Source organism: Macaca fascicularis, chromosome 3, assembly GCF_037993035.2.
Source record: "Macaca fascicularis isolate 582-1 chromosome 3, T2T-MFA8v1.1".
Lineage (NCBI taxonomy): Eukaryota > Metazoa > Chordata > Mammalia > Primates > Cercopithecidae > Macaca > Macaca fascicularis.
In genome coordinates, this window is record NC_088377.1 from 21,458,906 (window position 1) to 21,486,185 (window position 27,280).

The following is a 27,280-nucleotide window of genomic DNA, read 5'->3' on the forward strand; positions in this document are numbered from 1 at the left end:
ACTTTCTGTAATAATTACTATTGAAGGAGAAAGATAAAGGGTCATTATAAGAGGGCTATGAAATGATTTAAAATGGTGGGTGAAGGGGTAAAACAAAGTGTTTATTAGGAAAGTAAAGCTATTCATGTTTTCACAGGTAACTGAAGATCAAACTAAACCAACAGAGGAATGTACATCTACCTAATAACTTTCTAAAATTTAAATAAGTTTAATAAATTAAAATAAATGTTTTTAATATGTTTGTGTGTGCTTATACAGATTAACCCTTTCTCCCCAAAATTAATAGTGATCTTTACTTTTTCTTTTCTCTAAAGTATGAAACACTTCATGTTGCTCAAATGGAAACTGTACAGAAACAGGTTACTCCCTTCCTTCTCCGTGGATGCAACACTTTGGCATGTTTTCTCTTTTTTTTTCCTGCAGATCTAGGCAGATACATACAAATATAAATGTAATTTCTAAAAAACATAAATAGGATCATACTATACTTGCTTGCATTTTTTGCCAAACAGTGGCACAGTAAACATCCTTGTGCAAAAATGGCAAATGTTTGTAGTAAATAACGTTAACTGAGTATTTATCATGTGCTGGGCCTTGTGCTAAGCTCATCACCTGAAACCTTTTGTGTAATCCCCACAGTGACCTGTTGAGAAGATATTTCTATTTTTTAAATGAGGAAACAGCATAGAGCTTGAAAGTGGTAAAGTGGGAATTTGAACGGAGACAGTTTCACTCACATGCTCTTATGTTCTACGTTGCCTTATGTATAAATAATTTTGTAGGAATAGCTTTCTGGCAGTGGAATTATTGACAGGCGCTACCAGATGCTGGCTTCCCAAAGGTTTTGCCGAATGTTACTCCCAGTAACAGTGTCTGAGAGTGCCTGTTTACCCACACCTTGAGTAAGCCTTGGTAATCAGTCTTACAAAAATATTTTGCCAAAAAGTTTCTGCTTCAGTGTCAGCAAGTTTTCTGTGTCTTGTGCACAGGCTTCCTCTGAAGGCTGTATTTTTTTTTTTTTTTTTTTCTGGGTGAGGTCAGTCCATATCTTCCTGTTTCTTGATTAACTTTCTCATTTTGCTAGCATTTGTCTCTATGCTCCTTTCTAGGAAAAAATGTCTAAGAGGTGAGCCATTGCATGTCCAAAGTGGGTTCTGCACTTGTATTTGATGAACTATTAAGCTAGATACAGAATTCTAGATTGAAAAGTAGTTTTCTCTTCGAACTTTGAAAGCAGCTCAGTTATTTTCTGGCATCTGATTTTGCTAATAAAAGGTCTGATGCCAGTCTGATTCTTGTTCCTTTTTATGTAACCTGTTCTCTGCATCCCCTTCCCTCAACACACTCTGGACACTTAGGATCTTTTTATTCTTGGTGGTGTAAAGTTCGACAATCCTGTACCCGTATCTAGGTCTTTAGTCAGTTATTCTGCTTGGTACGTAGGCGGTCCTTTCAATTTTCGACATCTCTCTTTTATGTTTTTTTACTTTTTTTGTTCTTTCTTTTCTCTGGAGGTTCTTTGTTTCTCTAATACCGTTCAGCTGTATTTGCATCTTCTATATTGGTCCTCCGTATTTTTTTCCCTTTCTCTATTATTTTTCCTGCATTTATATTTTACTTGTAATACATTATGTCAAGCATATTTTAATTTCTGAAAGCTGTCTTTTGCTTCTCTTTCATAGAATCCTTTTCAGGTTTTTGGATGTGATGTTTTTTCATGAAGCTCTCTGAAGATATCGATATAATTGGTATTCATTTGTTCATTCACTTTCTAGTCCCTGAATTATCTCTTTTCTCTGGTGACAGATTTTTTATCTTAGTCTTTCACTTACATGTTTCAGGCTTTTTTCAAATGTCTTATGTTTATTGGCTGTCAGTTTGTAATTGAAAATGTGGATGTAGGGAGGTTGAGTGGCAGCTCTGTGGTTTGAGCAAGGTTTGGCTTCTTGTAGGCATCACTAAGGATGAGTAGGTGAATCTGGCTGGTAGCACGAGGGTTTGTAAAATGCTAGAATGAAGAGGTCTTGTCTTGGCTACTGATTTCTAAATTGACTCCTAGTTTTATGCAGACTGTTCTTTCACTGACTTTATAAAAGATCCCTTTGATATTTTACATGGGGCACTCCTTGGATTTAGGTCATTCTGTATTTGAAGATGGGGTAGTGTTCAACCAGTTCGTATACAGGCCTTTAATTAATTCCTTTCTTTTTAATTAGTTTAGATTCAATTAATTCCTCTACTGTCTTCTATCATCTATGAACTTCTGCCATCTCTGATCTAAGGCCCAGTTGGGCCGCTTGGCTGCCTCTGATGGAACTTCCTCCACCTGTTTTCTAGGTGGTGACGTTCTCTAGTGTTTTATTAGTTACTTAGCTTTTTGTCTTTTAGAATTTGGTTGACATCTCTTGTTTATTGATTTTTTTTCCCATTCTCTTTGTTGTTTGTGAATTTATATACTTCAACATTTTTTTTCTCTTAAACATTGTGAAATATTTGAGCATACAGAAGAGTACAGAGAATAATTTCACAAACTTGTTTGAGTGGGTGTTTTTCATGCTTTTTGGGCAACTAGCACTGTTTGAACACCTGCTTTTTGGCAACTTCCCACTCCATAGATCCTACCTTACCCAGTAGAAGAATGAAATTTAATTTCCTACCCTTCCTTACAGCTATGGCTGAGACAGGTAGCGTGGGCTCACCAATTAGACATACCTGTGTGAAATCTGGAAGCAAGTACTTTGCAGACAAGAGTAGTTGTTGAGAGGAGCAGTGATGTGGTTTTCAATGCAGCAGTGGCAGAGGTCCCATGTAATGGTGCAAGGTGTGGAGGCTGTGCTTAGCAGTTTTTCCCCCACAGCTGCTCCAGGGTATAAAAATCGGTGTTTTTTTGAGCCTCATAGTCCTGACCTCCAGGCCTGAGACTTGTGAGCCATTTTTTTTCTGTTTGTTTAAACTAGCAAGTGTAGATCCTGTTGTTTATAACCAAGAGTGTTGATATACAGCCACTATTTAATTGTAACCACTGTCAACCTTTTTCCTTATTTACTTCATATCGTTTTGTGTTTAAATAAAGGAAAAACTGCACATCCATTGAAGATCTTGTTACGTCATTTCCTTACTCTCACAAAGAACCACTATCCTGTTTGTACCTGTCCTTACTCTTCATGATTTTATATTTTTTACTACAATCCATATTATTCTGTGTATTTTAAAACTAAACATAATTAGTTTCATAATATATATCCTTTTGCAATTTGCTTTTATTGCTCATCATTGTTTTTTATGTATAGCATGTTGATACATGTAAATAGTACATTCATTTCAACTGCTATATAGTATTTCATTATATGATTAATCCTATCATTAATTCATTTTCCTATTGATGACCACTGAGGATGTTATTGGCTTTTGAGTATTACAGTATTGCAGAAAATATCCTTGTGCATGTTTCTTTGTGTACACATTTGATAATATCTCCAGGGCCTGTACCACAGTGGACCATGCATCTTCAGCTTTACTAAATATTAACCGGCTGCCACAATAGTTATACCAGTTTACTCTCCATCAGCAGTATGAGCATTCCCATTTCTCCACTCCCTCATTAACATTTATTATATTCAGACATTCAGATATTTTGTTGGTCGAATATGCACGATCCTATCTCATTTAATTTGCTTAATACTGAGCATATAGTACCAATAAGCACGTCTTCATTTGTTTTTATGAATTACCAGTTTATAACCTTTGCCCCTTTTTTACAATTGGATTTTTGGGCATCTTATATTAATAGTGTGTGTGTATATATATATATATATATTTTTTTTTTTTCTTGAGAACAAGTCTCACTCTGTTGCCCAAGCTATAGTGCAGTGGCACGATCTTGGCTCTCTGCAGCCTCTGCCTACTGGATTCAAGCGATTCCCCTGCTTCAGCCTCCTGAGTAGCCAAGTAGCTGGGATTACAGGCAAGTGCCACCACACCCAGCTACTTTTTATATTTTTAGTAGAGATGGGGTTTCACCATGTTGCCAGGCTGGTCTCCAACTTCTGGCCCCTAGTGATCTACACTCCTTGGCCTCCCAAAGTGCTAGGATTATAAGTATAAGCCATTGCACCTGACTGGTTCTTTATATTTTTAGAAAGTTAAACCCTTGTGGGCCAGGTGCAAAAAAAGAAAGAAAGTTAAACCCTTGTCACTACAAATATTTCTCTTGTCTGGCTTACCTTTTTGTTTCTGTTGTCTTTAGTTTTAAGGTAGACAATTCATCTTTTCCTCTATGATTTATATTTATGAAATTTAAAAAAGCCTTCCCTAAGTTGATGTTATAAAGCAGCCTACTGCATTGTTTAAAGTCTTGATTTTCACATTTAATTGTATAATTTATTTGAAGTTTACTTTTTGCATATAGAGTGAGGAAAGGGACCTAATTTTGAATCACCCTCTCCTTCACAAGGATAGGCAGTTCTTCTGGACCATTTATTTCCTCTCTACTCTTTTTCTTTTTCTTTTTTTTTTTTTTTTGAGATGGAGTTTTACTCTTGTTGCCCAGGCTGGAGTGCAATGGCGTGATCTCGGCTCACTGCAGCCTCTGCTTCCTGGGTTCAAGTGATTGTCCTGCCTCAGCCTCCTGAGTGGCTGGGATTACAGGTGTCTGCCCCCACGACCAACTAATTTTTGTATTTTTAGTAGAGATGGGGTTTCACCATGTTGGCCAGGCTGGTCTCAAACTCCTGACCTCAGGTGATCCGCCCACCTCATTCTCCCGAAGTGCTGGGATTACAAGTGTGAGCCACTGTGCCCAGCCTATTTCCTCTCTACTCTTAATGATTGTGCCATGCTGTCATATAAAAGGTTCCTTTCAGTGCCTGGGTCTGCTTCATTGGTCCATTTATCTGTCCATGTACCACTGTAACACCGTTTTAACAACTATAGCTTTATAACAAGTTTTGATTTCTCTTATGGTGAGTTCTCCTTTCCTATTCTTTTTCAAAATTTTCATGTTTATTGTAGGGTCAGCTTGTTAACTTCTTAGTTGTCTTAAAATCTGTTTTGTCTGATAATGACATTCTTATGTCGGGTTTCCTTTTAATGGTATATATTTTTCCATTCCTTTCAACTTTTTCATGTCATTATTTTTTAGATTTTCTCTTAAGAGCATATAGAAATCTTTTTTTTTTTTCCTTTCTTAAACCCATTCTCCTAAAATGATTGTGGATTTGGCGGTTTCTCCTTATGGTTAAATCAGCATTTGCTTATTTTATTTTAAGATGATTTTGTTAGCACTTTGTGTTCTGGTTTGGGATTTTTAAACGTGGTGATAAATTGCTTCTTTTTATCATTTAAATAATGATCCTCTCTATCTCAGTAATAATGATTTTTTCCTTTAATCTAGTTTTCTTAATCTGTTTTTTTAAAAAAATCAGGTTCTATTGTTAATACTAGTTTTTTTTTTTTTAGTATTTACCTGGTATATTCTTACTTTCAACATTTTTATGTTGTTAGGTTTTAAGTCTGTCTTGTAAATAGCATAAAACTATTATTTCCTTTTAAATCTAGTCTTTGAATTACTGTCTTTTAGTAGATAAATTTTAATTTGTATTCACTTTACTGTGATTATCATTTCTTTGCATTATTTTTTCTCCTTTCCTGTCATAAGTTGGATTGATCCAGTTTTCCTTATTTTCCCTTTCTTTTTACTTTGTTTTAGAAGTTAGGGTTTCATTCATAAGTGTACCGTTATTTAATCTATTCCCTATTTATGGTTGATTTTTAATTTTTGTTACTGTACTAATACTTCTGTTAGTAGCCTTGTACATATATGATTTCACATGTGTGCTAGTAGCTCTGTAAAATACATTGTTATACCTGATTCCAGGTCAAAGAGTATATGTATTTTAACTTTTAATAAATATGATAATCTTTTAAAGATAAATTTATCCAGTAAGCGGATTTTATGTCATATGTGATTACATATATTGAAGGAAAGGAGAAATATTTTGTTTTAGGAGTGGCTACTACTGCAGTGTTATTTTTGAAGCATCTCAAAATTGGTTGTTACTATGTCAGGATTACCTGTTGAGAAAAAAATTCCGGAGACAAAATTTCATACATATATTTATAATAATGAAAGTTCTTAAAGCAAACTTGGATACCAGCTTCCTGATCTGCAGGATTTAGGGAAAACCAAATTGATGCTTGAGCATCTGTAAGGAATCCATTCACGTCAACTTGAAAAACAGTTCCTCAAATTGGGACACAGATATGCCAGGTACAGACAGTCCACAATATTAGAACAAGTTGAATTTTCAACATCAGTGGGTACTTGGATACATTTCTCATTCAATTTAAGCAACTGAGCAAGGTCCTGAGCTGGGTGTAATACCAAAAAATTAAAAAGGATTCTCCTTTCCTACAGAAGCTCCATCTAGAAGAGAGGATAATGTATACATAAGTAACAAACCAAACATGGGGCACAAATGTGAAGCACGTTTACGGAGGAGCTATAATCTGCTTTGGGAGCATGGAGGAGAAAGATCACTTCCGGTTAGAACCCTTTTTGGAGTTCTTTTACTATGTGCTTGGCCTGGGTTAAGAGAGCACATTGCTGAGCTGCTAGCATTTGAGAAAGGACAATTTTCCTAAGTGGAGACTGGGTATGATTGTTGAAGCCTTGCAGCACAGGTGAGAGGGTGAGATGGGATGGCATTGACGTTTGTGGCTGTCTCATTAGTCAACCCATTACTTGCAAAGCAAGAACTCGCACCCAATTCCTTCTCATTGACTTTCCCTCTCTGTTGCACTAGGCAGTAGCTGATAGATTAGGGTTAGTTAGTATCAGGTCATCGGTTGGTTGCAGCTGGTGGTAGAACATAGGGCAGCTGGTTTCGGGGCAGTGGGTGGGGAGCGCAGGGGAGGTCAGGTGTATTTCATTGAGGTGGTTAGGATGGTTTTGGTGATGAGGGATGATGAGACTTCATTGGAATTTCATTGCTGCTTATCTCTAGAGAGGTCAACCACAAGACATCTCTTATCACTTAGCCTATGTGGCAGACTCTCATTACACGGTGAATAGTGTGTAAACAGATCCATATGTTGCAGGATTTCTGCTGAGCACCATTCCTAGTAGCAACATCAACAGTAGCATCGTGTATAAAACTACTGTTTCCTCAGAGCTGGTTTATGATCCACCTGAATCTGAACTGCCTGGTCAGCCCGGTAAAAATGTAGTGTCCTCAGCTCCATTACAGTATTACAGTCAGTGGGAGTGGGAGCCTGGGAGCTTGGGAATATGCATCTTGACAAGCTTCCCAGGTGAGAATCCTTTGATCTTCAGTTATATATAGAACTTTTCACTTAATTGTCTGCTGTGATGAACTTTTATTTACCAAAAATCATTTCTTTCAGCTTAGTGGCATAGTGAAAGTGAAATGTTCACTGTATTTAAACTCATTTCTGTAGTTAGACTTGGACTTTTAGGATATACTAGGTTAAGTGCTAGTGAGCTGGGAAATCCCTGAGCATTACAGAGAAGGGCGGAAGAGTGACTGAATATAGAGAAGACACCATTGTGATGACATTTGAGGAACCCACCTAAAAAATTCCAGTACTTGTATGTCTTAGATGAATGAAGACTAATACTAGTACACTTAGATTTGTTAAAACACTATAGTAACAGGCTGGGTGTGGTGGCTCACGCCTGTAATCCCAGCACTTTGGGAGGCCGAGACGGGTGGATCACCTGAGGTCAGGCGTTCGAGACCAGCCTGGCCAATATGGTGAAACCCCGTCTCTACTTAAAATACAAAAAATTAGCTGGGCGTGGTGGTACGTATCTGTAATCCCAGCCACTCGGGAGGCTGAGGTAGGAGAATCGAACCTTGGAGGCAGAGGTTGCAGTGAGCTGAGATTGCGCCATTGCACTCCAGACTGGGGGACAAGAGCAAGAGTTTGTCTCAAAAAAAAAAAAAAACAAAAAACCAAAAAAACTACAGTAATAGACAAGGAAAAAAAAAAAACTTATGTGAACATTATTTCACTTACCCTTATTGCTATGGGAGAATTTGAAACCCAGAGTGGAAAGTTAAACTCTTATGTGCAAGTTTTTCCTGCTAGTTTCACTGTTTTCCAGTTGTTATTAGTAGAGAACCACATGCTCAGCCAGCTTTTTGTACTTGTGTCCCATCTATGAACTCTACTATTTTTCTTTAAGCTCCCTTTTTTCTTCACATTTCCTCACTTTCTTGAGGTATTCGCTATCACCTATTTTCAGAAAATTTCTAGTATTCTATGTTCTGTATATATTCTTCAGTCCTCTGACTTGACTTTTTTTCTCATATTCCTCCATTTTTTTTCTCCTTAATTTTTTAGCTAATGGGTCCATCTAACTGATGACAGTGAATATGAAAGGCTTGGTCTTGAATTCCGTAAATTTCTGGGGAAGTGGGTCAGATCCTAGATGAATCTCTTAACATTTTGCAATTTTTAAAAACCATCCTTAGTTTGTAACTTTCACACACACACAAACACACACACACACTCAGTCACTCACACATACATATATATACCTTGTTACTTACCCGTTCCTCCAATCCAAACACAGACTCAATCTTACTCATGCTTCAAGAATTTTTGTAATGACTGGTCAGGAGGAATCCCTCTACGATGAGGAGATAGGCAGTCAGAAGCCTAGGAGGGCTGGGCATTAGAATAAACCCAGGAACCCTGGTTCTTTGGCTTGTCACCACGGGATTATAGTTAGTTTGGAGCTAGAGTGTCCTTGGGGAGATCTGCTGTGGTAGATCATTTGATTTAAATGACTGAAATGTAAAAGTTTGAAAGTTTGTGTTTAACACTTAATGCATAATAGACATTGTGCTTTCCACATGCATGATTTCATTTAAGCCTACATCCTATGAAATATGAAATATATTCATCATTTTACTGATGAAGAAATTGAGGCTTAGCGGAAGATTAAGTAACTATCTTAGGCTTCATGGAGTGTACTCAAATGCTCTTCAAATAAGGCATTTCCCAGCACAGATTTTCTTCAAGTGCCTTTGTAATGTTCATAGCTTTTTATTGTAACAGCAGGAAGGTTATACTACAATAGTTTATTCCAGCCCTAATGTTCTATGACTTTGTGTCTTTAGGCAGCAAGTAGGATTTTGAAGAACTGGGACTCAAAGCAAGGAATCCTCTTGTAGATATACCGTGGCAGATAAAATGAAGAAACACTTTTTCACTCTGTCACCCAGGCTGGAGGGCAGTGGCACGATCTTCGTTCACTGCGAACTTCACCTCCTGGGTTCAAGTGATTCTCCTGCCTCAGCCTCCTGAGTATCTGGGATTACAGGCACTCACCACCATGCCTAGCTAATTTTTGTGTTTTTAGCAGAGACGAGGTTTCACTATGTTGACCAGGGTAGACTAGAACTCCTGACCTCAAATGATTCACCCGCCTTAGCTTCCCAAAGTGTTGGAATTATAGGCGTGAGCCACTATGCCTGGCCTGAAGAAACTCTCTTGAGTATGTTCTACCTACATGGAAGCTCCATGGAGCCATAAGCTCATTCCACGGGTTAGGAGAAGGAATTTGTATTGGCAGCACATACAACTTGAACGGAAAGTGGGGCAAAGCCAAATGGGTACTCTTACGTGAGAATACTGTGTCCTAGGAGTCAGGAAAGTTCCCCTTAGTATCCTCATAATTTTCTTCCATTGTCTTTTTTTGGCAGATATCTTCTGAAATTATAATTTGTACTTTGCAAAAGAAAATGGGCCATAAAAATTATTTTAAATCAACTAAAGACTTATGAGATTTATTTGGTTACAGTGAATAAACTTGACAAAATGTTGGGAAGAGTTGTTAAAACAAGTATACATTAAATATACTAACAATTACATTTGGTTACATGTTTGTAAGTTATAGTTATTTAGAAAAACTGCATAGAAACCCAAACCTTAAAAAGTCTGCAAATTAAATCATTAGCTTTTCTCTTCTCTAACAAAGTAGGGTGACTAGTTCTTGGATTAACCCAATTATAACATGGATGGAGCACTTGATTATCTTACAGAATATTCTCTATCTCACCTAAACCTCACAACAACCTTGTAAAGCATTATCCCCATTTCATGGATGAAGAAACAGGCTTAGAAGTGAAAAGGTAGATTCTCTGCTTGCACAACCATATTATGTGGCTTAGCTATTGAACTTGAACCTAGATTTGGGACTTCATTTCAAATATGAGTTTTTTAATTAAATCTTTGTATCTTGTATGGAAACAATATCTCACTAGCTCTCAGATGTTATTTACCCTGCTACTTGTTAAAAATATCTCATTTAAAAAATTCAGCTTCATAGCCTTTCAATTTCCCTTTAAGAGTCAAATGAAAGTATTAATTCTAAACTGAAGTTGCCTAAACAGCAAATCGTTACATGGGGGAAAGTACCAGTTTCTAAATATTTTTAAAAATGTTGCTAGACAATCCATGATATAACTGGAGGTTAGTAGTCCTTCTAATTTTTAACTACAAAAATATTATAGAAATTTGTGTTTAGCCCACATTTCTAACAGTTGAATCAAAGGTATTTATGGACATTATATTGAACAAGTCAAAACCTGCAATTAAGAATGACAGGAATACATTTTCTGTTAATGATAAAAACAAACGTGGGCTTGATATTTAAATGAAAATGTTTGCATTTAGGATACTACTGATAAATCTTTTAAATAACCTTACTTTTAAAACTTAGTTTAAGGTTGAACATCCCAGTGATCAGATTATGATTAACAGATTGAAAAATGATAAAGCCTGAAGTCTAAGTTTATCCAGCAGGGTGACTCATGCTTCTTTGTCATCCTCCCACGGCAGCAATTTGTTCCATGTGAATGCTAGTAACAGGCATCATACCCTGTTAATGCTAACATGTAGGAGTCAGTTGGAGGTAAAAACCCCTATCACGATTAGCATTAACAGCATACAGCCTACAGCAAGCCTTCAGCACTCAGAGGATGAGGCATAAAGAATTTAAACCACAGATTTCCCCTTCCTGGTTTGTGCCACCTGCAAGAGAGAAAGAAATGTTTGTGTATGCACATGCGGTTATAAAGCTGGAGTGACAGAATATAGTAAATCTGAAAGGAAAATAGTCCATTTTCTCTTGAAGGAGCTAATTAAATCCTTGGAAGTAATTTGTTGAAAGTGGTAGAGAAATTGGCAGTTAAAAGATGACATTGTTACCTTTAGGCATATTTGAAAACTTTTTGAAAATTATGTTTTCAATTCTATTCTCTAGTTTTGAATCAGGTACACATATGTATCATCTTCTTTAAATCAAAAACAAAAACCACTCTTCAGAGTTTCCAAATGCCAAAATGCAAAGAGGGAAGCTTGCATTCTGACACAGTATAGTTTTTTTTTTTTTGTTTTTTTCTGATTTGTACTTCATCTGGGAGCTAGACAATTAAAGGCCCAAATATTCAAAATGGTCCTTTATGATTTATGAAAATTAAAACCCAATTAACCTGTTTTATAAAGGTAGGGTTCAGGCTGAATTTTTCATTCTGTAATAAATAGTTGAAGTTTTACCTTTATTCTTTCAGGAAATACGATACAAGCAATGGAGGTTTGCCTACAAATGAATCTATCTGAAAATGTCCCCGTCTGCTATTTAGAGATTCCTTTGGGGAAAGCAATACCCAGTGGCTTTGGTTTTGACTACATAAAGGAAGTATGACTTAAAGAGTCCTCTGTGTTTCAAACTACTTGTGTTAGGCAGAGGGTTGATTAAAAAAAAGAACAAGATGAATTTGCTACTTCCTTTTAGAGTCTGATTTTACTCTCTCAGATAAAGTGACATTTCTCCCACAGGTTTCTGATTTCAGTGTTACTATAGCAGAACCTAGAAGTTAGAGTATCATTCAAGTATGTGGTCTCCTGCAGTACAAGAGGGGAATCACCTTTTCTTTTATTTAATAATGAAACCAGCTAGATATAAAAATGTGACTAAGTTCAAAAGAAACGTATGAAGTAAAAAATTCCCCAGTGAATATATTTTGACGGGGCAGAATATCGTGGTTTGGAAATTTCCAAACCAAGGAAATATATCATTCTTACTGATAGTATTTTTTTTAAACTTTACTGTTTTCTGAGATGAATTAGTTGATGATGAAAAAATTTGGATTAAATGATGTCATTTCAGGAATTCAATTCATTTTATAGAATTTCAGTCAATAAAGATTGTAAAAATAAGGACTTTTTTCCCCCCTTACGGGTCCTGGACACAGTAAATGCTTAATAAATACATATTAATAATCTAGCGTTAGTGCCTCCCCAGTCAAGATAACTCACCCTTTTCTTAAAAAGATGTGTTTAATTTGTATTGATGGTAAATTGCTTGCATACTATTCTACCCATAAATTTTATTCCTGTTCTTTAAAGGTAACATATGAGCACAGGTATTAAAATAAATATATTTAGTATACTGATTGGCTTTTTCCTCTTTTTAAATAAACATCTGAATTGCCTGATTAGAGCACTCAGAAAAGTGACAGTGTTTTTGATAATGTGTTATATATATTAAAAATTCTCATAGCTTTTTTATTGGTTCAAACTCTAAATGTATATTGAAATAAAACATGTCACACAGGTCCCCATTTGTTCTCAAACACAACCTTGTCATACAGACGTGATGAATTCCTAACACTGCAGAGAAATGAGAAGTTTGTCTAAATATACTGTAGAACCTTAGGTCATATTTAAAACCCAGTGATAGATGAAAAACATTAATGAACAGAATAAAGGAGAACATACCCCAGAATATATATATATATATTTTTCAATTGAAAAATAGTAGACTTTTAAGGACATTAAAATGACCAGAAGGTCATTCATCCATCAGTTTGGAGTCTACATCCACTTCCAGTGTTTTTGACTGGGCTAAGCAACCAACAACAGAATTGCTATGTGCCTGAGTGGGAATTAGTGGTCATAGACAACAAAGGCCAGTCTGTTAGCCAAGGCATTGGGCAGAGGGTGCTTTCATGAGGTAATAAGAAATGAAGTACTTCTTTCTGGAATCAGTGTAGCCACCAGCTGGTAAAGTGGCAGGGGAAGAATTATACACAATTATAAGCCTGACAATCATAGCGACAATGCTAACCAAGAATGTGACAAGCATAATGTTTAATGTGTAGCAATACAAGAAGGATTTATATGAATTATACATTAGAAATTAGATTGGGGTCTTTGATTAGGTAGTTCTGCAGATATACTTCCAGTCCTCCCCTCACGCCACAATACTTATGCCTACCACATGAAATATCCATTGTCACTATAAGCTTTACTATGTAGCATAGGTTCCAAGTTAAATGTTCTTAACAGAATTACTACACACTGAGTATCAAAATCATTCCTGCTCACAGTAGGTAAAAAATCTACCAAGAGGAAGCACTATGTAGACCAGATTAATGATAACACCAAGTATCTTTCATTATATGATGGGCAATTCTTCCTCTTGTAGTAAGAATGAAGCTGAAGGTGGCACTTTGGGAAATTTTTCCTTAGATTATGCTTTCCCGAAGGACAATTTTTTGGGGGCAGGGTGGAGTGTGAGCATAAGATTTAAGAATATCTGGCCAGGTGTGGTGGCTCATGCCTGTAATCCCAGCATTTTGGAAGGCTGAGGTGGGTGGATCACAAGATCAGGAGTTCGAGACCAGCCTGACCAACATGGGGAAACCCCGTACTAAAAATACAAAAAAATTAGCTAGGCATGGTGGTGCGCGCCTGTAATCCCAGCTACTCCGAAGGCTAAGGCAGCAGAATCGCTTGAACCTGGGAGGCAGAAGGTTGCAGTGAGCCGAGAGTGTGCCACTGCACTCCAGCCTGGGCAATAGAGCGAGACTCCATCTCCAAAGAAAAAAAAAGATTTCAGAATATCCTTCTATTCTTACCTTGTTGATTTGCCAGGAAAGACATTATCAAAACTATATATTCAGAGCATAATATGTCCTAAGTTTGTCATTAAAGTTCTGGTTTTCCTTCAAAAATTTTTTATTGTGGTGAAATATGTAATGTAATGTAAACATAATGTAAATTTAACATCTTAACCACCTTTTTTTTTTTTTTTTTTTTTTTTTAAGACGGAGTCTCGCTTTGTCACCCAGGCTGGAGTGCGGTGGCGCGATCTCCGCTCACTGCAGGCTCCGCCTCCCGGGTTCACGCCATTCTCCTGCCTCAGCCGAGTAGCTGGGACTACAGGTGCCCGCCACCTCGCCCAGCTAATTTTTTGTATTTTTAGTAGAGACGGGGTTTCACCATGTTAGCCAGGATGGTCTCGATCTCCTGACCTCGTGATCCGCCTGCCTCGGCCTCCCAAAGTGCTGGGATTACAGGCGTGAGCCACCGCGCCCGGCCATCGTAACCACTTTTAAGTGTACAGGTCAGCTATATTAAACAGTCATAATGTACAACCATCATTAGCATACATCTCCATAACTCTTTATCTTGTAAGGGTCTCGTTTTATGTCTAAATCATAGGTTATATTCTTCTACATTTATGTATATTTCTATATTGCTGCTTATTCTCAGCACCAACCATTTAATATTTGCAACCCAAGGAACTGCACACCATAAAGTTTTCTTTAAAAAAAGTTACAGTGGTCGAATTTCAGAACCAAAGTGATTGTGGGATAGCTCTAATTTTATTTACCCTGAAATATACAAATAATTTAAAACTACTAATTTGTTGTTACAAATCAAATGTACATCTATTTTTACTGAAAGTCATCTTATATTGATGTAGCAATACAAATTCTACGTCCAAAGCCATTTTAGTAGGTGAAATGTAATTATGTTGTTGAAAATTGAAGTGATTTAGTTTAGGTAACTTCCTCTAACTATTTTCCCACTAACATTTATGTGTACCAATCAAAAACATAATCATTAAGATGGAATAATGTTGATTCCTATTTGGATCCATTTGCTAAAAGCAATTAGCATATATTTGCATATGTGGAAGCAGTATCTGGCTTTTCTATCAGAATTTCTTCTGATTCTCTATATTCTGCAGCTGCGGTTTGGGTTTATGTCATGGAAATAAGCAGTGATTAATGCAAGTATATAAAAATCAGGATTCTGTGAAACTTTGGATTTGTCGTAATTTTTAGAATAACAACGATTTCTTGGTTACCTTTTGAGGCAGGGTCAAAAGTTGAAAGTGGCTGCCCACATGATGCACCAACAACCTGCCTCTATGAAAACTCTGCATCTGTCAGAGTGTTTCCCTTCCCTGTTACTTAAGACAGAATTCCTTACCATTAGAGCCATCTCCATTGGGTGGGAGAGCCAAGGTGACAGGTAAGGTCTCTGGTAGGTTGTTCTTGAAATGCAGACAGTTATCTGGGGAAAGAGGGTTGGGTTGAAGTTGACAACATCGCCTTAGGTGTGTTTATTAGGTTAGTTAGTCATCTTTGAAAGCAGAGATCAAGGGCTGAGGAGAGAGGACCTGGGATAGGTAGATTTTAATGGGAATAAAGAGTAATTTAGAGGAAAGATAAGGATGTACCCCAAATAGTTTGATAGTTCAGTAGTTTTTTATTTATAATTTAAGCTCACACTTTTCACATCCAGCATAAAGCAGCAACAAATTAAGTATTTAGACTATCATCTGAGTTTTAGTTCTCTGAGTTTCAACCTCTCTACATGCTATAAAATGTCATATGAAGTGTTTAATTTCTCAGAGATTCTTCATGAAGACTTGCAGTGTTCTCTGACAAAAAGAAAATCCAAATGACTGCCTTTCTAAAGTGTATTTATTTGTGTAAAGTTTATCACATATTTTCTGTAGAATATGATTCTGTGTTACATCTCAGTAACTGACGTTAAAGATGAGTCAACTTCTCTGCTACCAGGGAATGAGATAAAGAGTATTATGTTTCCTCTTAACTTCACGTGAGTTCCATCATTAACAAGGGATTGATGGTGGCCAACTGGGGTCACGTCTTCTGAAGCACACAAACTCATCTTTAAAGGTAAAAATGGATTGTTCTGTAGGAATAACTTACATCCTGAAATCTTGGTGAATGATAAGATTACCACTTTTCAGATCATTAACTTTAGATATAAGAAAAATTCCCTGAATAAGCCATTGCTGGGGGAAAAATTATAAACTTTTCATGTCATGATATTTTATTTACTTCCATAAAAACTTAACATCACTTCTTGATATTTCTAATTGAGAGTTCTTTATTGAAAAATAGCAACTATTTCTCAATTAAGAGCTCCTTATTGAAAATAGCAGTTTGCACACAAAATAGCATAACATTCTTTTCTGTATTTTGAGAATTAAGAAAATAAATGTTTTTAAAGATGTATGCCAATAGTGATATTTAACACATAAAGGTGTGATGGATTTTTGAAGTGTCTTAGAAGAAAGTCAGTGTGGATATTGCAGGGTCGCTGTGGAAATGTATATCAGTGACTGTTTAGTTGTAAATGCACAAAAGAGAAAGAATGTCAGCCTTAGAGGATTATCCTGCTTTTCCCAATTTTAGAACCAGGAAGCTTTTACTGAAATGACTTTGTGGAACTTATTTACAAGCTAAGTTACCTTCCCAATAGTTTTATTATGGACAGTAATTAGTGCTTTCACTTTTCTGATGAAGATGTATTTAAAAAAAAAAAAAAAAAAAAAGGTTAGGAATTTCCTCTTCCCCACCAGACTGATTATGTGGAATAAGCAGAAGCAGGATGACAGCCAGCTGGAGTCTGACTGCGGGGACTCACTTCCTCAACACCCTGACCTCACACTGGCTCAGCGGCAGGTCTGAACTGTGCTGAAATGTTATAGAACAAATGTAAATAAAGCTGTGGGTAGGGAGGGGAGAGCTAGTGGGAGAGATGCGTTCTGTTGCTTTAAGTGATGGCCATTCTTTCTTATTTCTTGTTTCCACAAAACGTTTTCCATTTGTCTAACAAACTTCTTAATATCATATTTCCATAAGATAATTTTAATACTTTTTAAAATTTATAATTCGATTTTGATGTCTTTTCTCCCCACTCCCAGGGAACAGAAAATAGGGTGGCTGTTATCTGCTCTGGAGTGTTTTGTCACCCTTCCATGAGGCCTCCTTTGTGCATTTGAGTTCACTGTTTATGCTTAACACTGAATTTCAACAAAATGCCTCATTTGGAACTTATTATGTGTTACCTGTTTGTTGTTTATATCCTTATGTCTGTATCATCAGACAAAATTGCTTTTCTATTTCTGTAAGCTACAGTTTATCTTTTTCTGCTTCCACACACCATAATGGCCCCAAGCAAGGAAGAATTTGTGTGCTAAAACTATTTAAGGCAAATGGAGCAAATTCTGTAAACAAAAGATTTGGTTTTGCCTTTTTAAAAATTCACTCTTACATGGATGGGATACCCTGTGTTATAAGGCAAAGACCATTTACATGTTACATTCCCATGGCATTTGACCCAATGCTTTAACAAACCAAATGAGGGTCATGATCGCTGCTCCACAAGATGTCACCATACACACTCTTAGGCACTAGATATACCTACTTCAAGTGTTCAAGTATGGACCTGTCTTCTTCGCCTTCCTTATCTTGTACTCTCAGATAGCACACTCCTGGAGGCTGGTTTCTCCTCATCTCCTGATGGGACCCTGCTTCTCTATCTTCCCCAAGGTGGCTAGTCCTCTCTCCATCCTCTGTCAGAGCCCTTATCACACTGGATGGTAATTATTTCATGTGTCTCTTCTTAGTGCTGAGGTGTATGTGATGGCAGAGACTGAGTCTTCCCTCACTGCTGGATATACAGCTGATAGATACTCACTAAATACTTTTGAATGAATGTTTGAGAGTTTCCAAAGGCATTTCTATCTGCACAGTGGGCTTTTATTTGGCACTGGAGCATTTCAGGACTTAACTGATATGCAGGTTCTTGGAGAATTTAGTAGAAGCTTACAAATGTGGGGATATATTAATAAGGTTTGTTGGCATTCCAGATTGGCAGTGGACCCTTTTTAGAAGATTCCAGGCTTGGATCTCAGTCTGTCAAGTATAAAGTAAAGCTGGAGAATACTGCTAGAAATCATCGTCTGGACTTGTGGGTAAAAATTAAGTTTCATCCCGGATTTTAAAAACCACTCTTGGATGCTATAATCATGTGTTTTCATTGCATAGAACCATGTCCTTGTTCTTAGGAGATCCATGCTGAAACATCTAGAAGTTAGATGCCAGGTTTGCATATAGATATATAGAGAGAGATGGGTAGGGACACAGAAAGATAAGTCAATGTGGCAAATATTAACAATTAGCAAATCTAATTGAAAAGTAGGAGTGTTCATTGTTCTGTTGTTTTCAGCTTGCCCGGGTTCCATTCCATACCCCACCAGTGTTACTAGCTGTGTGGTATTTGGCAAGTTAATAAACCTCTTTAAGTCTTAGTTGTTTCCCTGAAAATGGAGATAAAGGTATAACCTACTCAGAAAGTCTTGTGAAGATGAAGTGACAATGCAAAACATTTAGTTGGGTGCCAGCCTCATAATCAGGGTTCAATGAATGATAGCCGTGATACTCATGACATCAGTCATCAGTGCTTAGTGAGTACTTTATAAGTACCCTACATCTATCACATGTTACACTTGCTATTTTAAAAGTACAAGCCCAGATACATTTACCACTGTATAATTGAACCGTTATATAAATTAGAGGTTATCTACAAGCAGGTAAAAGCCAAGTTAAAATAATTCTTTGGTTTATCCTAATCTTTAAGTTGTAAAGTAACTGCTAAAAGATACACCAAAATGTTTTCTTGGAAATAATTTTCAGAAGTATTTTAGTAGTTTTCGTTTGGTTAAGGAGAACGATATGCATTCTGAAACAAGAATTCTAAAAACCAGACAACTTTTTACCGTGTCAGTGTGGTCTCTGAAAATTCGTGACACAGTAAAATGTCTTTAAAATGTCTTTACTTTCTCAGACTGCATTTGTATCTCACCTTCCAAATTGATTTCTTATAATACACAAGATCATCCACTGAAACAAAATAATAGCAAACACACAGGGCTCCCTCTGTGCCAAGCACCTAAGTGTTTGATGTCTACTAACTCAGTTATTCCTCCTCACAACCTTAGGAATGAGTCGTCACACCCTCCCCATTGAAACATGGGGGCCTTGAGGCACAGGCAGGTGAAGTAACTTGCACAAGGTTAATCAGTGGCTAAGGATAATGCAGCTGGGTTGCCCACCTGGGCAATCTGACACCTGTTTCCCATGCTTGGAACCGTTATTTGTGTGAGCATACAAAGGACCAGAGCATTTTGTTAAGACAGCCAGGAACTTATAATTTGTGTAGAACACTCTCGTTTATGGAGAACTGGCATAAATGTCATTGTAGGGCATTGTTTCACCTTATCCAAACATCAGCCTCACAATTTCATTAAATCACCTATTTGATATTCTTCACTAATCTTTCCTTCTGCCAGTGCCTTAACTATCTACTCATACAAGGTCGCAATATCTGTGCTAATCTGGCCTAACAATTAGCACAGATATTAGTGATCTGTGCTAATTGATTAATATCTCTGCTAATTGTTTCTCAGAATTAGCACAGATATTCACAATCTGTTTTAAACTACAGCAACTTAAGCTACGTTAAGCCTCACTTTCTGGTGAGTGTGTCACTGTGTGTAAGGGTGGTGATTTTAGGAATAACATGTTCTTCCACATTGCTGAGAGCCGTGGACTTTGAGTGAGGATGCTGAACTGCTCAGACATATGATGTGCTTATTTGAGGACAGATGTGCTTTTGCGCTGGTTTTGCTTAAGGCTCTGAATATTATAAGACCAAAGACATTGATTGATGGACAGAACTTAAGTGTTTCAGGGCAGATGAGAATTACACAGCAGTGATCATATTAAAAGCATTGCATTTCCTTAAGAGTCTGAGATAAGAAAAAGTTTTTCATATATATATATGAAACTCATATATGAAAGTTGTAGCTACTGAGAGGTGGGATAAAAAGAGGCTTTTAAAATTGTAATATATTTCCTTGAAAAGTAGTGTTTCACAATTGTATTATTCTATCTAATTTAAGGAAACATGTAACAGTTTTGAGTCCAGTAAGATCAGTGAAAGACAAAAATACATTCTATAGTGAATTATGATGGTACTTACTTTGACTTTCTTTGGACATAGAGGACCTAAATTTACTAAGACCAGCTGTGTCTCAGGAGGTATATGAAAGTGAACTTGGTAGTTACACTGGAATCACAGAATTTCATCAGTGTAAAGGATTTTAGAAATGATTCAGTCCCGGCCACCCATCAGCCACCCATCTTAGAGATGAGAAAAATGAGGCACAGAAATCTGCAGAGTTGATACTAGAAACAAACCACGGTTCTTAGGCTGGTGTTCCTTCCCCAATATTAGGCTTCTGCAGAGTGGCAGCCTCATATCAAAACAATAAGGCTATTAAAATCAATAGCTTCAGCTAAGCAGTAGCCAATGACTAACAAAAATGGAGACACCAACTAGTTAAGGATAGAGATGCTCAGTCCAAGTGAAGGCCAAGGGTCTACATCCCACTTTCCTCTATTCAAGCTATTTATGCCTACTACGTTTAGAATACTGATTATGAAAGTGGACCCCCAAAGAGGGTCATGACTGAGGTTCAAGGAAGCCTCTAGCCTGCTGACGCCGAATGCAAAATGGTGTGTGAGGATGCACATTAAAAAAAATTTTCCGGGAAGAGGATATAAAATTTCCGTTAGATTCTCAAGGAGGTAGGAATAAAGGATTTTAATAACTGTTACTGTAAAATGAAAGAATTCCTTTAAGTTGAATGGCACATCTTAGTCATGACATGAAAAGCTGATAAATAAAAAAACTTTTCAAAAGTTAAAACCTAGGGCTTTTTGGGGTAGATTTTTTGATTTATAGAAGACTGTTAAGGTATTGAAAGATGAAGGTTACAGATTTTCCATGTTGGCACATGGAAAGTAAAGAATGGCAAAATTTGTAGCACATTCGAATTAGTGCAAGTATTTATGTTACCAAAATTGAAATGCTATCAGATTGCAGAGTAACATCCTGATAGCCTTTCCTCTAACTTTTTGGGTTTGTAAGGGTAGGGTGGTGCCTATCCTGCTCACTTTTGTCTCTCTAGCATCGCGTCCAGCACAGGCAGACTGTGATGACTTTTTTTTTGGTAAAGACCAGTGAATTACACTTTTTACACATGATTAGGTTAAAACAAGAGTAGATATTTGTGCAAACACCATTCTTCCCCCTTGAAGTGGTTGTAGGTCTCAGACAGTGCTAATTTTTCTCTTTCTTAATGTGTGTGGTTAGGAAGCTGGGTCCTGTGGCCAGAGTGAGCTGACCCGCTATGTGAGGAAACTTGCTTGTCACAGCCTAATAAGGAGTAGTCCTTGCGGCAGAAGTAATTAGTAAATGTGCTTTGGTCATTTGACAGAAATCAGGGAGGCAGCAAGGAGTCATGGAAATGAGCCCAAACTGAGAGTCAAAAACCTGTGGTCTGCCGACACCCCCATCCCACATCCGTACCTAAAAGCAGGCTGTGCACTAGGGACTTAGTGACCTTACTAGAAAAAACTCAAATTATCTGAGCCACAAGTCCTCATGGGCAAAATGTGGATACCACCACCTAACCCTGCCAATTTCCTATCATTGTGACTATCAAATTAAACCACAGGCAGGAAGTTGCCTTGAAAACTTTTTATAGCGTATATTACTGTTCACATAGATAAGCAATTAACTTTACATATACCCGTTTTTAAAAGATCAGTCCTGTGATTAAAAGTTTGGCTGCCCTAATTCACTTCGATTATACATTATGTTAAAGCCATATAAAAGAGGCACTACTTCTTCAGAGAGATGAATGGAGATTACAAGCAGTAATTTTGGCTTTGGAATATACACATAATGTCCACTTGACCTCATCCGTTTGACACAAAATGTAAACTAAATTATGAGCATCATTAGATACCTTGGCCTTTTCAAATCACACAGGGTCCTGGATCTGCTGTGTGATGCTGGAGAAGTAACTTCACTTCTCTGGGCCCCAGCTCCTTAATTTTTAACATACTTTGGATTCTTATATCTTTGTCAGCTGTCAGCTTCAGTATTTTCAGGTAAACTTCTATCCATAGTCATCTCAATATACCTGCTTTAGATGATACAAACTTCAAAAGATCCAGCTCTCCCTGGTAAAACGTGGAGGACAGACACCAAGGGGGTTTTGTGAGAGTAAAGGCAACTGCTCAGCAAAAACGCACCGTGGCACAACAGGAGCGAATAAATACAGACACTGATTGAGCGTTTGCTCCATCTTCACTTCTGTTAAATGAAGACATTGATACCTAAAATGCTATGAGTCTAACTTTGTAAAATTAAAATAGATTTGCAGTTATTTTTCAAAATAGAAAATATACAAGTTTTGAAGGCAGTCTCTTTTTCCACACTGCCCCTGTAGAGTGTTTTACACACTTCTCTGGCTGCTTCAACAGGGGAAGTTGGTCCAGGGCCATTATACAGGTACCTCCCCAACCATCCAAGGAAACTTTGCAAAGAAGCTCAAGTGTTAGGTTTCCAACACCCCTCCTTCCGCCTGCCTCTGCCCGCGGGAATCCATCCAGCGCAATCTCTGGTCCCGGGCGAGGCGACACCTCTGAGTCCCCAGGGGGCACCCGCAGACGCGCGCGGGACCGAGCCGGGCTCCACGGCCACGTGCGCGCTGCCCCCGCCTTGCCCCGCCAGTCCACCCGGCGGTGACCCTCACACTGAGGTCCCCCGGCGTCCCTGCCACGTTGAAGAGAGGAAAGGCGGGCGGGAGCGCGAGACTGAAGTCGGCGTACCTGCAGTGCCAGGAGCGTCTCCTTGGTTCCCCGCGCTTGCTCTGCGGGCGGCTTGGGGCTCCGCGATCCGCTCCCTTCCCAAGGCTGCAGGCGGTTCTGGGCCCGGGCTCGGCTGCGCACAGGAAACCCGCGCCTGCGAACGTGCGACCCTTTTATAACTCACTTGTGACTCATAACCGACCAGGCGCCTTTTCTGCAAACCCCCCCCGCTTCTCCCCCCTCCTGCCTGTTCTTGGAACCTACGGCTTGAAAAACTTTTTTCTTTTTAAAGGAAAAGTCGAAAAAGCCCAGCGCCCGGGGAGTTGGTGTTTTCCCCTTTCCCTTTCTCGTGGGTCATTGCGTGTGTGTATTTTTTTCTCTCGACACACGCCGTGTACTTTCCTGCACCCGCGCCGCAAGGCTCAGCCTCCAACCTTTGTTCTTAAAGAAAAGGAAACGCCTTCAAGTGACGGCCCAGACGTCGCCCGAACTTTCAGTCGGTTGGAGGGGGAAGTGGCGACTTCTTGCAACTGGATGGCAGGAGTGTCTCTACTCTCTCCATGCAGGGAGCCCGAGAGGAGCAAGTGGGAGGTTTTCCTCCTCGACCGAATCAGCTGGAGCCAAGCAGGTCCCTAAGAGAGGAAGAAATGGTCTTCAGGCGATCCTGTATTTCATCCCTACCTCATCACCCTTCAAGAGCCCGCGTTTGGTTTGGAATATGTAACTGGGCTTTGAGAACGTTTGTACTGTGTCTGGTACCCGCATTTATACTTGGGATGTCAAGATACAGGACCTGAAACTTTAAAAATTTTAACCTTACCAACATTCTCCCCTTGCCCTCCACTGCCATCTCCAGGACATATTCCTGGAGCACATGGGCCTTCAGTCGTTTTAATTTTTCCTCTCTCTTTTCTCCCGGACCCTGCCACAAGGGGAACATTTTCCTGGAGCAGCCATTTGATTTTGGGGGATGGAAAGGAACAAATAGATGTAAAGCCTGGCAAGTTTATCCTGCAAGCCTAGTCGAGTAACTCATTCATGAGTATCAGTTCAATAAACGTTTAGGCCTTGAAGAAGAAGGAAATATGAGCAAGAGACGGAGGACAGGAATAGATCTAGCCTCATCATCATGTGACTGGGGCCTTTTTGTAAGAAAGACGGGGCCACTGCTGGATTGCATTGCAAGTATCCAGTACTTGGACCTCCCTGTCAAGGGCACACGACATTTTAGAATAGTTTGTATTAAACTGATGTCAGTTTCTAGGACCCCTGAATACATGTCAGAGCTGGAAATCCCGTAGTACTTAATTTACAGATGGCTCAGGTTGGTTAAGGAACTTGGGAGCATTTTAAAATCCTCTATTCTTAAGATACATACTTTTTCTCTTCCTTATAATTCAGACAAGAATAATCATGATGATAACAACTAACACTTATAAAGCATTTGCCGTGTGCCAGATCCTGCCCAAACACTCCTTATATGCATTAACTCTTTCAGTCCTCACTATGATCATATGAGGGAGGAGCATTATAATTTCTGTTTCCAGATGAGGAAACCGAGCACAGAGAGATTAAACATGTTACCTTAGGTCCTAGTAAGTAGTCAAGCAGAGATTCAAACTCAGTTCCAACCCTGGAGGGCTGGCTCCATAGTCCAGTCTCCCTGCTTTCCAGATCCATGTGACATCGAGGAGCTGGGGAAGTTGTGCAGTGGGGCATGTGACAAGGATGCATGGTCAGAAAGCCCTGCAAGGCCTTTCTGAATTTCCCATTTCTCATTCTAGATTGAACTGTATGAAATCGCCCATAGGCAATTCTAGGATGACCTTTCATCCCTAGAATGACAAGTTTGTATAATTCACTTTAATAGGAGCAGGAAATTGCTCAATCCTCCCTTCCCCCAGTGATGGAAGTAATTTCAGGTCATGTGCAAACCTCCCCATTTTAGGTCCCAGTTTGAGACATCCAGAATAGTGGATGGAGAAATGGGTTTTAGGAGTCAAATACACCTGCATTTTACACTAATTCTAGCTGTGGAATCTGAAGGTTAACCTTTCTGTGTCTCAGCTTCCTATAAATGACAATGATGTTGTCTCCCATTAGGGATTACTGTAGACTGAATCATGTTCTCCTCAACTTCATATGTTGAAGCCCTAACCCCCAATGTTATCCCCATTTGGAGATAGGGCCTGTGAGGAGGTGATAAAGGTTAAATGAGGTCAAAAGGGTGGATCTCTAATCCCATAGAGCTAGTGCCCTTATGAGAAGAGGAAGAGACACCAGAATTCCCTTTCTGTCAGAGATCAGTCAAAGCAGAGGTCATGTGAGCACACAATGGGATGGTGGTTTCCTGTAAGCCAGGAAGAGAGTCCTCACCAGAAACCAAACCCCGCAGGACCTTGATCTGGAACTTTCTAGCCTCCAGAATGTGAGAAAATAAATTGTTGTTGTATCAGTCACCCAGTCTATGGTATTTTCTTATGGCAGCCCTAGCAGACTAAGAGGGATATGATGATTAAATAAGGTGATGGATAAAAAATACCTGCTCCAGGCTGGGTGCAGTGGCTCACGCCCGTAATCCCAGCACTTTGGGAGGCCAAGGGATGTGGATCACGAGGTCAGGAGATCGAGACCATCCTGACTAACAGTGAAACCCTGTCTCTACTAAAAATACATAAAAAAAAAAAATTAGCCAGACGTGGTGGCAGGTGCCTGTAGTCCCAGCTACTCAGGAAGCTGAGGCAGGAGAATGGCGTGAACCTGGGAGGTGGAGCTTGCAGTGAGCCAAGATCGCACCACTGCATTCCAGCCTGGGCAACAGAGAGAGACTCTGTTTCAAAAAAAAAAAAAAAAAAAAAAAAAAAAAAAAAAAAAAGGACCTGCTCCAAATGGATAGCTTGAGAAAGTAAGGACTGGCCACCTGCCCACCTGCTGGGACAAGTATTATCCCATGGATGTTGTTGTGGGCTGAATTGTGTCCCCCTTCCCCCACCTCCCAAATTCATATATTGATGTCCTAACACCCAATACTTCAGATGAGATCGGGTGTGTATGGGGTGGTATGGCCATAGACCACCCAGTACTTCAGAATATAACCTTATGTGGAAACAGGGCCTTTGTGGATGTAATTAGTCAAGATGAGGTCATATTAAAATAGGATTGGCTCCTAATCCAATATGACTGGTGTTCTTAGAAAAAGAACATGATGTGTAGAGAAAGAAACACATATAGAAGGAAGACAGGGTGAAGAAACATTGGGAAAAGATGGCCATCTACAAGCCAAGGACAGGGGCTTGGAACAGATCCTTCCCTCACAGCTCTGAGAAGGAATCAATCCTATTGACATCTTGACCTTGGACTTCAGCTCACAGAACTGAAAGGCAATAACTTTCTGTTGTTTAAACTACCCAGTTTGCGGTACTCTGTCACAGCAGCCCTCGCAAAGTAATATGGATGTGTCTCCAGGGCTGATGGGGCTGTGTTCTCATCCCTCATCTTACCCTCCAGAGACTGAGCAGCTCACATCAATGACCTTCCAGATAAGAGTGGCACTTGTTGATATTACTTAATATCAATAATGATGAATAGATTGTGACAACTGGCACAGCTACAGATCAATGATGAAGTCTTGCTAAAAACATCATAGTTTCCTGAAATTCTACAGAAACCAACAATAACCACACGGAATGATTAGGAACCAGCCTCCAATCTCTCTCCTTAAAAAAAAATAAGTGGTAGAAAAAAATAAAAATAGTTTCTGGAGGTTTAGTACTCAACGATCTTGAAGCTCAGCCCTTCGGAAGAATGTAAGACAGAGATGGTGAGTGAAGAAATAGACCCACATTTCAGGCTTGACCAGCTTATTTATTGTGGCGCAAGGTTTCAGTTCACTGTTTACCCTGTTGTACAATAACATGGAGATAATTAATTATTTTGTAAACTTGTGGTTGCTCTCCATCCCTCAGGATGAAACGAGCTGAGTTGGCTTCCTTTGAACCCCATCAGTGGCGCAACCATAATTAGTGCCTGAGGCTAAAAAAAATGTAGCCTTCATAAGATGTTCAGACTTCATAAAGAGTGTTTGTTTTTATTTTTCACAGAGAAAACATCAGAGAGTTTTTTCTGTCATAATTTAATTTTTATTCCTTTCACTGTTTATAACATTTGGAAGCCCAATTCTGGTCTATGTTGTTTTCACCCACGTTTCCTCTGTAAATGGGTTGCTGCTTTGGCGTATTATGTGATACTCTTTTTTTTTTTTTTCTTTTTTTTTTTTTTTTTGAGACGGAGTCTTGCTCTCACCCAGGCTGGAGTGCAGTGGCCCCATCTCCACTCACTGCAAGCTCCGCCGCCTCGCGGGTTCATGCCATTCTCCTGCCTCAGCCTCCCGAGAAGCTGGACTACAGGTG

At 38.8% G+C, this 27,280-nt stretch overlaps 1 protein-coding gene and 1 long non-coding RNA gene across 36 annotated transcripts in view; one reads left to right on the forward strand and one right to left on the reverse strand.

Moving 5' to 3' along the window:
- The window catches only part of MRPL39 (mitochondrial ribosomal protein L39), a 237,688-nt gene that overhangs the window by 21,568 nt on the left and 188,840 nt on the right, over nt 1–27,280 (forward strand). For 10 of the 35 annotated variants that reach the window (XR_010585418.1, XM_074034187.1, XM_065541441.2 and 7 more), the window contains exon 10: nt 18,017–18,121. The exons of 17 other annotated variants lie outside the window; for them this stretch is intronic. Coding sequence is in view for 17 of the 18 variants with exons in the window: in XM_074034187.1 (XP_073890288.1) it covers nt 18,017–18,121 (105 nt within the window). In the remaining variant the exon portion in view is untranslated. Of the gene's footprint in view, nt 1–136; nt 3,096–6,415; nt 7,990–11,603; nt 11,804–14,144; nt 15,147–15,205; nt 16,517–18,016; nt 18,122–23,437; nt 25,329–27,280 lie in introns of those variants that run through there. 8 more of the 35 variants (XM_045389195.3, XM_045389196.3, XM_065541453.1 and 5 more) reach the window with 8 other exon arrangements.
- Nucleotides 9,791–15,405, reverse strand: LOC141409811 (uncharacterized). The gene is made up of 2 exons (XR_012432085.1): nt 15,319–15,405; nt 9,791–11,064 (listed from the first exon to the last, which is right to left on the reverse strand). It is a non-coding gene; the product is annotated as an uncharacterized lncRNA (long non-coding RNA).